Source organism: Papio anubis, chromosome 7 (assembly GCF_008728515.1).
Source record: "Papio anubis isolate 15944 chromosome 7, Panubis1.0, whole genome shotgun sequence".
NCBI lineage: Eukaryota > Metazoa > Chordata > Mammalia > Primates > Cercopithecidae > Papio > Papio anubis.
The window spans coordinates 85,096,588-85,109,254 of NC_044982.1; the positions used below are offsets into that span (position 1 = coordinate 85,096,588).

The following is a 12,667-nucleotide window of genomic DNA, read 5'->3' on the forward strand; positions in this document are numbered from 1 at the left end:
ATTACACTGCTTGACATTTCTTCATTCTTTTCCCCAGGCTTTCGCTTCACATCTGTTCGAGGAGACAAGGTGGATATTTTGTACAATAATATTAAGCATGCTTTGTTCCAGCCCTGCGATGGAGAAATGATTATTGTGTTGCACTTTCACCTCAAGGTACACCTTTCTACATAATCATGAGCTCTGGGGCAAGACACTTCATTTCGCTCAGCTTCTTTCCTAGAAAATAGTGATGAAAAAATCACCTTTCGCATAAGAACATTAAGAGGATTAAATAAAATAATGCCTCTCAAGGCCACAAGGCCTGGCATCTAGAAGGTGCTCATAAGCATGATTGTTCCTTTGGTGTGTTATATAATGGCCAGCAAAACATACAAGATCTCCAGATTTCTTTTTCTAAAATAAAAAGGTTTTGCTTTAGATAAGATTTGTTAGCAGCATAATTTCCAAAGTTCCTATAATAAGTAGGAGCACAGCACCTTTTCACATGTACACTGCTTCACATTCCCAAGCATCATTATTTATGATAACACCAGGGATGGTTTAATTATTTTTGCATGCATGCTGTGGAGGCCCAAGTTTGGATCACTGCCATTTCCATCACAGGTACCTTTGTGTTTCTGATTTCTGTCTTCTTGCCGTTTTATGCCAACAGAATGCCATCATGTTTGGGAAGAAGCGGCACACGGATGTGCAGTTCTACACAGAAGTGGGAGAGATAACCACAGACTTGGGGAAACATCAGCATATGCATGACCGAGATGACCTCTATGCTGAGCAGGTTTGTGAAGTTTAGTATTGTATTTGCAGGATAGGGAGGATGAGGCCAAATCCAAGCTCAGGGATTGCATTTTGTAAACAACCTGGGCCAACGCAGTGACTCACATCTGTAATCCCAGCACTTTGGGACGCCAACATGGGCGGATCACCTGAGGGTCAGGAGTTCAAGAACAGCCTGGCCAACGTGGTGAAATCCCGTCTCTACTAAAAATATAAAAATTAGCTAGGTGTGGTGGTGCGCACCTATAGTCCCAGCTAGTCGGGAGGCTGAGGCAGGATAATCACTTGAACCCAAGAGGCAGAAGTTGCAGTGAGCCGAGATAGCGTCACTGCACTCCAGCCTGGGCGACAGTGAGACTCCATCTCAAAAAATAAATAAACAACCCTGAATCTGTGCAGAACAACTCAAGTATCTGCTGAGATGGTGTATTACAATAGTTTAGGCTTAGGTTGCAGACTCAGCTTGACAGTTAATGGCATGGTGGCCTTAAATAAGGTATATGTACATGTTAGTTTCATAGTTGAGAATGAAGGATTACAGAAGCACTTCAGGGATGATCTGTGCAGCAAACCACCATGGCACATGTTTACCTGTGTAACAAACCTGCCCATCCTGCACATGTACTCCTGAACTTAAAAGCTGAAATTTTTTTTTTTAAGCACAAAAGCACTTCAGACTTTTTGAGGGGAGGTACTATTAACAAATGTGATGGCTATATTTGATTTTTTTTTTTTTTCTACAGATGGAACGAGAAATGAGGCACAAACTGAAAACAGCCTTTAAAAATTTCATTGAGAAAGTAGAGGCTCTAACTAAGGAGGAACTGGAATTTGAAGTGCCTTTTAGGGACTTGGGGTAACATATCTCATCATCTTTTTGGTCTGAAGTTTCACTGGTCTGCCTTTCGGTACAATAAATTGTTCTTCCTTTAATAATAATTTAACATGTCATATCCTTTTTTCCTATGACTAATAATCTTTGAGACATCCATTTCTTCTTGAAAATGTTTAAGGGTTTAGGTGAGTGGCTAACTCTAAGAGGCTTCCTCTGGAGATGAGTCTCCAGTGAGTATGCTGAAGCTGTTTGGAATCGGGAGAGGGAAGAAGTTTGTTGTGGCAGCAGCAGTCTCTCTTGTGATGAGCTCAATCTCAAAAGTTTCTCTCTTCCAGATTTAATGGAGCTCCCTATAGGAGTACCTGCCTCCTTCAACCCACTAGTAGTGCGCTGGTAAATGCTACGGAATGGGTGAGTGTTTCTTACCCTCTTTTAGTAAAAACATTGTTAGAGAAAATAAAGGAGGATAGGTGTTCTTTATCCTAATTATTGTGATTTTCACTTTTGATATTTACTTAGACTTAAAACTCATTGAACAAATGATACTTTTATTTAAAGTCTCTTTAGGGCAGACATGATGGCTCACCCCTGTAATCCCAGCACTTTGAGAGGCCAAGGTGGGAGGAACACTTGAGGCCAGGAACTCAAGACCAGTCTGGGCAACAAAGCAAGAACCTCTTTTTTTTTTTCCCTTTCTTTTTTTAGGATAATGTCTATTTAAATAGTTTTTCACATAGTTTCCTTGAGTTTATTCTCCTTGAGGGATGATTTTTGATCTTGCAGATCGTATTTCTGTGGCTTCAGTATGTTGTACTGCTTCAGTCTTTCAATAAAACCCAAAAACAGCTTACTTATCTTTTATATAGTAATTTAGATCGTGAAAGTTACTTGAAATATTATTGCTTTGGGGAAAATATTTATATGCTAATATTTCAGTTTCTCCCTGACAGCCACCTTTTGTGGTGACACTGGATGAAGTAGAGCTGATTCACTTTGAGCGGGTCCAGTTTCACCTGAAGAACTTTGATATGGTAATTGTCTACAAGGACTACAGCAAGAAAGTGACCATGATCAATGCCATTCCTGTAGCCTCTCTTGACCCCATCAAGGAATGGTTGAAGTAAGTAAATCTGCCATCAGTCTCCCATTTATCCCATGAACCCTGTATTATAGAATTTAAATGTGGTGTGTTGTGCATAAAATCTACTGATGTACTTAAGGTGAGACTGCCTTTTGGTTGTTACAGACCAGGACTTGAAAACCTGAGATCTATTAGATAACGGAGCTGTTCACTTTCTCTTGAATTCCCAACAATAGTTTATGCATACTTAACACAAAGAAAATCAAAATCTACGATCTTTTTTTTTTTTTTTTCAGTGTTGCCCAGGCTGGTCTCAAACTCCTGGGCTCAAGCAATCCTCCCACTTCGGTCTCCCAATGTACTGGGGTTACAGGCACAAGCCATTGCACCCAGTCAATGTAGAGCATATTTACAATAGCTTTTTAAGTATGCTTTTCTACTGCTTTCACCCATCATCTTTATATTTTCTACATATTTTGTGGTGGTGGTGGTTGTGATTTGAGACAGGTTCTTAACTCTGTTGCCCAGGCTCAAGTGTAGTGGTACAACCCCAGCTCACTGCAACCTCAAACTCTTGGATTCAGGTAACCTTCCTACGTCAGCATCCCAAGTAGCTGGGACTACAGGTATGTGCTACCACACCCAGCTCATTTTTTTACTAGAGACGAGGTTATTCTGGGATGCAGTCAAGTTAGTTAGATTCTTTTTGATCTTTCTTTTTTTGTTGTTTTTTGGGGTTTTTTTTTTTTTTTTTTTTTGAGTCGGAGTCTCGCTCTGTCGCCCAGGCTGGAGCACAGTGGCACGATCTTGGTTCACTACACACTCTACCTCCTGGGTTCACGCCATTCTCCTGCCTCAGCCTCCTGAGTAGCTGGGACTACAGGCGCCTGCCACCATGCCTGGCTAATTTTTTGTATTTTTAATAGAGATGGGGTTTTACTGTGTTAGCCAGGATGATCTCAATCTCCTGACCTCGTGATCCACCCTCGCCTCCCAAAGTGCTGGGATTACAGGCGTGAGGCACCGCGCCCGGCCCGGGGATTCTGTTTGATCTTTCAAGGCTTGTTCTCAAATGTCTGTTGGTGTGGATTTAGAACAGCCTTCAAAAGTTTCACTGAAAAACTTCTGAGTATTTGGGCTTACTACGAGGCAATACTCTTCAGAGTCTGCCTGATGCCCTGTGGATTGTGAGGTCTCTGCTGAAGCTGGTGGAAAGGTGATGGAAATAAATCCACTGGAACAGGATTTACTTCTAGTTCTGTGTGAGACTGGGAATTGTCTGGCCTACTGCCATCCAATACTGCTTTATGCAGTTCCAGTTTTCTCATGAATGTGTAGATCATCCCTCCACCAAAGACTTGAGGGGGACCCCTCTGCAGATCTCTGGAGCTTTCTCTCTGGGAAATTCTTTCTTCCTGTACTCTTCTCCACAAATTCTAGCTGTCTCAACCTTCCCAAATCCTACTTTGTCTCAGTTCCTGGAGACCATCAGGTTCTGATTGGGTTCTCTCTCCCTGCATGGCAGATTAGGAATCGCCTCTAGACAGAAAACTAGGGCAAATGTTCAATTAACCCTTGTTTCCTGCTTTCAGGGATTATGGTCTTGTGCTGCTTTTTATCCGATGTCTGAAAACTGTTGTTTCGTATTTTGTTTTGTAGTTGTTTAAGGTGGGAAGGTAAATCTAGTGGGTGTTACTCCATCATGGCTGGAAGCAGAAATTTCTGTGTATATTGTCTAAAGTGGATTTATGCCAGTGGTTCTCAGGCAGATTTTATGGTTGGTTGTTGTTATCCTTACTACTGTCATTTCTTTGGTTTTTTTCTTCTTACCTACTCTTAACTGATTCAGCTCTCCTCAACAGAAATGAGTAAGAGAAAGTCATTTGAGCATTGTCTAAATACAGGGCACTTTAGGTACTGGGGAAAAAAAATTTATTCCTACCTTCATACCAATCTTGCATCAAAAAAACAACACATAAGAAAGCACTGGAAGGTTGAAGAAGAAAGGCTAGGGCCATTGAAAATCGTCCCTGTTTCTTTTTTATTTTTATTATTATTACTATTTTTGAGATGGAGTCTGGCTCTGTTGCCCAAGCTGGAGTGCAGTGGCGCAATCTCGGCTCACTGCAACCTCCATCTCCCAGGTTCAGGCGATTCTCCTGCTTCAGCCTCCCAAGTAGCTGGGACTACAGGCGCGTGCCACCATGCCCAGCTAATTTTTTGTATTTTTAGTAGAGATGGGGTTTCACCATGTTAGCCAGGATAGTCTCGATCTCCTGACCTCATGATCCGCCTGCCTTGGGCTCCCAAAGTGCTGGGATTACAGGCATGAGCCACCACACGTGGCTGAAAATTGTCCCTGTTTCTTAACTATAGTAGTGAAAAACAGAATCGCAGAAGTGGTTATGACTACTTGGAAATAAGAATGGAATCAGTGACAGAAAAGATGGGTGAATAGAAGACTAAGTGAAGAATAGGGAAATTGGTATTAAAGAAAGAAAATGGGAGAGGATGAGCTCAGACTCAGGTGAAGGAGAAAGCTTGTTTCAGTTGGAATGCTGGTCTGTTGTGAGGGCTAGTGCTCTAGGAGATCAAATAGCAGCCATTGCGACATGCTCTAGTGGCATAGTGCAAAGAATATCTGCTCCCAGGCCGGGCGCGGTGGCTCACACCTGTAATCCCAGCACTTTGGGAGGCTGAGGCAGGTGATTCACCTGAAGTCAGGAGTTCTAGATGAGCCTGACCAACATGGCAAAACCCCGTCTCTACTAAAAATACAAAAATGAGCCAGGCATGGTGGCACACGCCTGTAATCCCAGGTATTCGGGAGGCTGAGGCAGGAGAATCACTTGAACCCGGGAGGCAGAGGTTGCAGTGAGCCAAGATTGCACCACTGCACTCCAGCCTGGGAGACAGAGCATGACTGTGTCTCAAAAAAAAAAAAAAGAATTTCTGCTCCCGGAAAATACAGAAGATTGATTTTACTTTGTCATTTCTCTTAGTTCCTGTGACCTGAAGTACACAGAAGGAGTACAGTCCCTCAACTGGACTAAAATCATGAAGACCATTGTTGATGACCCTGAGGGCTTCTTCGAACAAGGTGGCTGGTCCTTCCTGGAGCCTGAGGGTGAGGTGCGTGAGTGTGGGGTTTCTTTCCTGGTACATAGTGTTGCCCACTATCATTTGTTCAGTTAGAATGGCATATAAGTAGCACGTAAGGAACTAGGCCATCTGGGAGAAGCTCTGAACACCACTTGATGTTATTGTTTCTTCAAATTTGTTTTACAGGTAAATGATAAGTTGATTGGACAGTGGTAACTAACTCCTGACAAGATTTCTTGGAAACTACAAAAACTTTTCCTCAAATGAATTTCTTAGCATTTGGGGAAAAAATCCTCCAGGGCATTTTGCAAAACGTATTTTTAAAAAAATTGTCCACTTAATGTTTGTGTGATACATTAATACAGAAAGTCTTTCTGTTGTTAATTTCCCTGGGTGAGGAAGGCTAACGTGAATTTTTCAGAAATGTAATAATACATAGTAATAGTAAAATAACAATTGCACCTGACTACTGATTTTAAACAAGTCATTTTATCTTTTAATCACTCAGATTTTTTTGCTTTTGTTTTCTTCATGTAAATACTGGTATACTATGTGGGCTGAATTCATTCACTGATAAGGTAAATGTCAAAAAAAAATCAGTATGATGCTCTAACTCACCAGGGGAGTGATGCTGAAGAAGGGGATTCAGAGTCTGAAATTGAAGATGAGACTTTTAATCCTTCAGAAGATGACTATGAAGAGGAAGAGGAGGACAGTGATGAAGATTATTCATCAGAAGCAGAAGAGTCAGGTTAGTCTTATAGAGAAAAGTTTGTCCTGGCTTCCTCATCTAATGTCGTTTCTGAAAGCTACTTTTTTTAGACTAAGAACTCTGTCATTCCATTCTGTTCCCGCCTGATGACTAATGCTTAATTTTCTTCCAGACTATTCTAAGGAGTCATTGGGTAGTGAAGAAGAGAGTGGAAAGGATTGGGATGAACTGGAGGAAGAAGCCCGAAAAGGTTTTTAAAAATTTGTTGTTTTTATTCTATTTATTCATGTGTCTATGCACAAATTTCTAACACATTTCAGTATCTTGAGGTGTTAGTATTGATGGTGTAATGAAAGTAACAAAAGAACACTATAAAACTGATTTGGAGCCACAGATACAACTTCATTGACTGAAGGAGAAAATGAGGGGTGGAATGTGTCCATACTCTCCAGTGGGCAGTGCTCTACCTAACTGGATGCTGTTTTCATCTGCGCAAGCCCCCATCTTTCCTATAGCAGTGATAGCCACATATTCATGTAATACTCAAGAATTAGCCTATTCAGTTTCCAAACCTAAATCCTATAATACTTTAATTTTGCTAGACTTCTTCCAGATTAGGCATGTCTTTATAATGCTAATCTAGTTACTCTGAAGCCAAACCCCAAACAAACGTTTAAAGCTTAAAAGGAAATAAATATTAACTGCTGTGTTCCAATCATTGGGAATAGGTACTTTTCGTAGGTTACCTTATTTAACCCTTAAATAATTCTCCCTTTTGTAAATAAACCAAGGTTCAGAAAGTACTTGTCCAATATTAAAACTTGGGTCTGATTCCAAAGTGTATTCTCTGTGCTATCTCATGCTCTCCAGTAATACTAGGTACCTAAAGCCTACCTATCTCTAACTAATAACGCCTTTTCTATTTAGCGGACCGAGAAAGTCGTTACGAGGAAGAAGAAGAACAGAGTCGAAGTATGAGCCGGAAGAGGAAGGCATCTGTGCACAGTTCAGGCCGTGGCTCTAACCGTGGTTCCAGACACAGCTCTGCACCCCCCAAGAAAAAGAGGAAGTAACTTCTGAACTTTGGCCCTGAGCTCCATTCTTCCTCCAGCCAACCCCTGAAAATTTTACATGACATAGAAACTGTATTTTTCCTTTTGTTTTCATTTGAAGTTTTGCCATTTGTGTTTATGGGTTTAGGGGGCCATTTGTGTGGACCAATCTACTCGGGGAATTCCAGGCCCACCAGGACACGTGCCAATGGCCCCATTCAGATGGCAAGGGAGGAGGTGTTCTTGAAGACAGGAGGAGGCTCCCGCTGTTAATAAATATTGTTTCATTCTTCTCTCTTCCTGTCACCTTCTGCCAGGACATCGATGGCTTCTGACATCTTACTATTTGGTGTCTCAAAGCTGTATTTCCAAGACAGTGGTACAAGGTGACCCTTAATTACCCGTATCATGGTTCTTGACCAGCACATTCAATCCTCCAACCTACCCTACTGCCATGACCTTCCTCACATCTCTTTTAAGTTTTATCTTTGCAATACTCCAGGTTCTTGGAAATTTCCTGATGGTTGTGATAAATCATACAACTTGAGCTAGTGAGGCAGATTGGGCTGGTGCCTTCATCTGAGTTTTCCTGCTTTCTTGCCTCATGCAGATTCTGAGGTGTATCTGCTGCCTTGGAAGACATAAGAAGCAGTGATACTCCCTGGCTCGGTTATTTTCTCCATACGAATGCACACATGGTACAATGATAGAAGGCAAAATTGCCACTGTCTTCTTTTTTTTCTGATATATCCAAGGAAGTTATATCAGGTTGTGCCTCATGTACTGCTTCTAGTGAAATCTAGAGGAAGGCTCAAAGGAGTCAACATTTAGATCTGGAAGGGACAAGTCATGCCTTGGGCCTAGAATACCCTGACAAGAAAAGAGAAGAGGAAGGGAGGCCATATCTACAACACAGCCTCTCAGCACTGCTGCTCCTTATTTTAACTTTGTCTTGCATTGTCCTGTATTTATCACAGTTTCTGTTGAACAGCTTTTCAAGTATTTGGGGAGTTTATCTTGCCATCCTCCCCTTCTGGTTCTCTGCACCCACCTGTCCCACTGCAGTTCCTTCCGTGCTCTGTGACTTTAAGAGAAGGGGGGAGGGGTCACGGATTTTATGTTTGTTTGTTTTTTCTCCTTAGCAGTAGGACTTGATATTTTCAATTTTGGAAGAACTAAAAGATGAATAAACTGTGGGTTTTTTTTGTTGTTGTTTGTTTTTGTAAATTCACCTGTGACCGGTTTTCAGTTCCTGAAAGCACACCTGCTTCCTGCCTGGTAAAGTGCTAAGGCATTGGAGAAAAATGCTTTTATCTAGCTAGTGTTACAAATGAAACTTTCATCATTCTAAACTTTCATCATTAGATTGAGAGACACTAGACATCACAGTAAACCAAATTCATGTTACAGCAAGTTAACTTTATAAGAGACTTTTTAGTGTGGTTCCCTCAGAGACTTTTAGATTGGAATAGCACTTGTTCCTTCATGAAAACAAATCTTCAGTCATCTCCTTGTAAATAGCATGGAGGACAGCAGCTGCTTGGAGGGAAACCTTCAGCCTTCCTATTGGGGTAGCCAGATCTTCAGGGCTAACAACTGTTGGGAAAGGGAAAAAGCATCACTCAGTTAAAACACTTTGATACCTGGTATTTGTCGGGTTAAGTACTGGGGACACTGAATGAATTTACTAGCCCATTTCATGCGAGGACTCAGTCTAGTGAAGGAGAAAGGAAAACGAGGTCATTGCGATACAGTATGTAGGTGCTATATAATAAATGAAAGCACAAGTTGCTTTGGAAACACATAAAGAGGCACCTGCACCAGAATGGACAAACTGGAAAAGGATTTCTGGAGATAATTCGTGAGCTAAGTCTTTAGAAAGTAAAAGATGCTTAATGTATCAAGATGAGAATAATATGAGTTTGGCAAACTGCAAGGAGTGGCAGGAATGAGCCTGCATAGGCCACGTTATAAACAGCCTTGTTTGTCTTACAAGGTATGTGGTTTCAACTAAAGATGTAAGTGATTGTTCTTACGTGGGATCTTGGAACATAACTCTTATTTGGATAATGCACTCAAGGAGGACGCAAGTTAAACCGGAGAGAGTAGTTAGGATATTGCAGTAATTCGGGAAGAGGAGAGTAATGAATGAAGGTCTGAAGTACAATGGAGTGGAGAGGTGGGGACAGATTCAAAATGTTAAGAAGTGTGAACAATTTTTGTGATTAGAATGAGGAATGGCTTGGAATCAAGGATGGCCATTCTAAATTGCATAACAAGATGGTGGGTAAGAGGGAACACAAGGTACAAAGTTGTAATCAAGGGAGTTTGAGGTACCAAGGTGACATATGAGATACAAGTGGTGATATCTATGAGTCTGCTCTAAGTCTAGATTGTATTTAGAATCTGGTCTAGAAACCTATATTTGAGATGATTTCTAGACTGTAAAACTCAAGAGTTCATGTAATCAGGAAGAGGGCATATGTGGAGAAAAAAAAACCAAGGATTCAACAGACTCCAAAATTTTAAGAATAGACAAGAAAGAAACCTCCAAAAGAAACAGAACACCTAGAGAATGATAAGCAGTCAAAATGTTCAACTGGGAGCGGTGGCTCACACCTGTAATCCCAGCCCTTCGGGAGACTGAGGCAGGGAAATCACCTGAGGTCAGGAGTTCAAGAGCAGCCTGGACAACATGGGAAAACCCCATTTCTATTAAAAAATGCAAAAATTAGCTGGATGTGGTGGCACGTGCCTGTAATCCCAGCTACTCGGGAGGCTGAGGCAGGGAGAATTGCTTGAGCCCGGGAGGCGGAGATTGCAGTGAGCCAAGATTGCACCACTGCACCCCAGCCTGGATGACAGTGAGACTCTCAAAAAAAGAAAAAAGTCAGGATGAGTAATAAAACCAGTTGGATTTGTCAATTAGGAAAACTGGTAAAAACATGGAGTAAAGTGGAATGGAGATGCAGCAAGTAGAAAAATACAGACAGGGTTGGGCACAGTGGCTCACACCTGTAATCCCAGCACTTTGGGAGGCCGAGGCAGGTGGATCACCTGAGGTCAGGAGTTCGAGACCAACCTGACCAACATGGAGAAACCCCGTCTCTACTAAAAATACAAAATTAGCTAGGCGTGGTGGTGCATGCCTGTAATTCCAGCTACTTGGGAGGCTGAGGCAGGAGAATCACTTGAACCCAGGAAGCGGAGTTTGCAGTGAGCTGAGATCGTTCCATTGCACTCCAGCCTGCGCAACAGAGCAAAACTCTGTCTCAAAACAAAATTAGCCAGGTATAGTGGCGCATGCCTGTAATCCCAGCTACTCGGGAGACTGAGGCAGGAGAATTGCTTGAACCTGGGAGGCAGAGATTGCCATGAGCAGAGATCATGCCATTGCACTCCAGCTTAGGCAACAAGAGTGAAATTCCGTCTCAAAAAAATTTAAAAACAGTTTTCAAAAATACAGACTATTGCGGACTGATCAAGTATTTCAAGAAGCTGACTTTTGAAGTGATAGGGGAGAAGGTAGCTATAGGGATAGAAAGCAAGAGTTTTGCTTTTAAAAGCAGACCAACATGTTTAAAGCCTGAATGAAAGGGAGGCCATAATGAGGAAATGACTAAGTTTCTCTACTAATTATTAAAAAAAAAAGAGAGAAGCATTCACTGACTTTTAGGATTCTGAGGTCACTAGAAAAGTCTTAGGGGGATTTTCCCTAAGCACATACAAATGGCGTGGAGGTCAGGAAGAACATAGCATCTTTAGGAATGGGGATAGGAGTAAGTCGGAAAATAGCCCACAAAGATATGTTACTTGCCTTATGCCAGGCACTACCCTAAGCCCTTTTCTTAATCTTAATCCTTTATTTAAGTGCTTCCTTAATCTTCACAACTCTATGAGATAGAGATTGCTGTTATTCCCATTTTATAGGTGAGGAAAAAGGTTGAATAACTTGATCAGGATCACAGCTGGAAAGATATTAGGGAAATATAATGAAGAATCTTATCTAACATTTGAACTTCATAACCCTTAGGGTCTGAGAAGGAGTATTCCTCAAAAAATGTTTATAATGATCAGCAAAAGAATAATTTTATATCATGATTCATTAAACATTACATAAAACAAGTTTCACAAAACAATATGTGCAATGTACTCTTAATTCCTGTTTTCTTTTCTTTTCTTTTTTGGGGATAGAGTCTTGTTCTGTCACTCAGGTTGGAGTACGGTGATGATCTCAGCTCACTGCAACCTCCGCCTCCCAGGTTCAAGCGATTCTCCTGCCTCAGCCTCCCGAGTAGCTGGGATTATAGGCGTTGCATTTTTAGTAGAGATGGGTTTTCACCATATTGGCCAGGTTGGTCTCGAACTCCAGACCTCAGGTGATCCACCTGTCTCAGCCTCCCAAAGTACTGGGATTACAGGCATGAGCCACTGCACCCGGCCTTTAATTCCTGTTTTCTTTCCCACAGTTTCGGTTTGCATTTTTCAAATTTCTGTTGTGATTTACTAATTCAATTTCACATCCACTAATGGGGTGTGACTGAAAGTTTGAAAAACATTGGTCTAGTGGATAATCTTAAGTGTCTAAAGGTCCTAGCAGATAAGACAGGTGACATCCCAGGTATGTAAGGTAATGGGAGCAGTGAAGACTGGACAGCGCAGTCCCAACTAAAGGAATTCAAATACAAATGTTTTTAAAACATGCTGATCTATAGCAAACTGTAAAAGGATTTAAGAAGAAGGCAGTGATCAAATTTATTATGTAGAAACATTTACTATAGTAGATGGAAATGGGGTAGAAGAAACCAGTGGCAGGAAGACCAGTTTAGAAATTATATGGCCTGGCGCAGTGGCTCATGCCTGTAACCCCAGCACTTTGGGAAGCTGAGGGGGGCAAATCGCCTGAGGTTGGGAGTTCAAGACCAGCCTGACAAACATGAAGAAACCCCGTCTCTACTAAAAATACAAAATTAGCCAGGCGTGGTGGCACATGCCTGTAATCCCAGTTACTAGGGAGGCTGAGGCAGGAGAATCGCTTGAACCCAGGAGGCAGAGGTTGTGGTGAGCTGAGATCGGTCCATTGCACTCCAGCCTGGGCAACAACA

General features: G+C 41.7%; 1 protein-coding gene across 1 annotated transcript in view; it reads left to right on the top strand.

Moving 5' to 3' along the window:
- Positions 1–8,789, top strand: part of LOC101025167 (FACT complex subunit SPT16) — a 34,388-nt gene extending 25,599 nt beyond the window's left edge. The window contains exons 18-26 of the mRNA XM_003901536.4: positions 38–156; positions 656–781; positions 1,524–1,636; positions 1,951–2,026; positions 2,566–2,735; positions 5,699–5,828; positions 6,420–6,549; positions 6,683–6,760; positions 7,438–8,789. Coding sequence (XP_003901585.1) covers positions 38–156; positions 656–781; positions 1,524–1,636; positions 1,951–2,026; positions 2,566–2,735; positions 5,699–5,828; positions 6,420–6,549; positions 6,683–6,760; positions 7,438–7,583 — 1,088 coding nt within the window. The 3' untranslated portion in view covers positions 7,584–8,789. The remainder of the gene's footprint in view (positions 1–37; positions 157–655; positions 782–1,523; positions 1,637–1,950; positions 2,027–2,565; positions 2,736–5,698; positions 5,829–6,419; positions 6,550–6,682; positions 6,761–7,437) is intronic.
- The last annotated feature ends 3,878 nt before the right edge of the window (positions 8,790–12,667 follow it).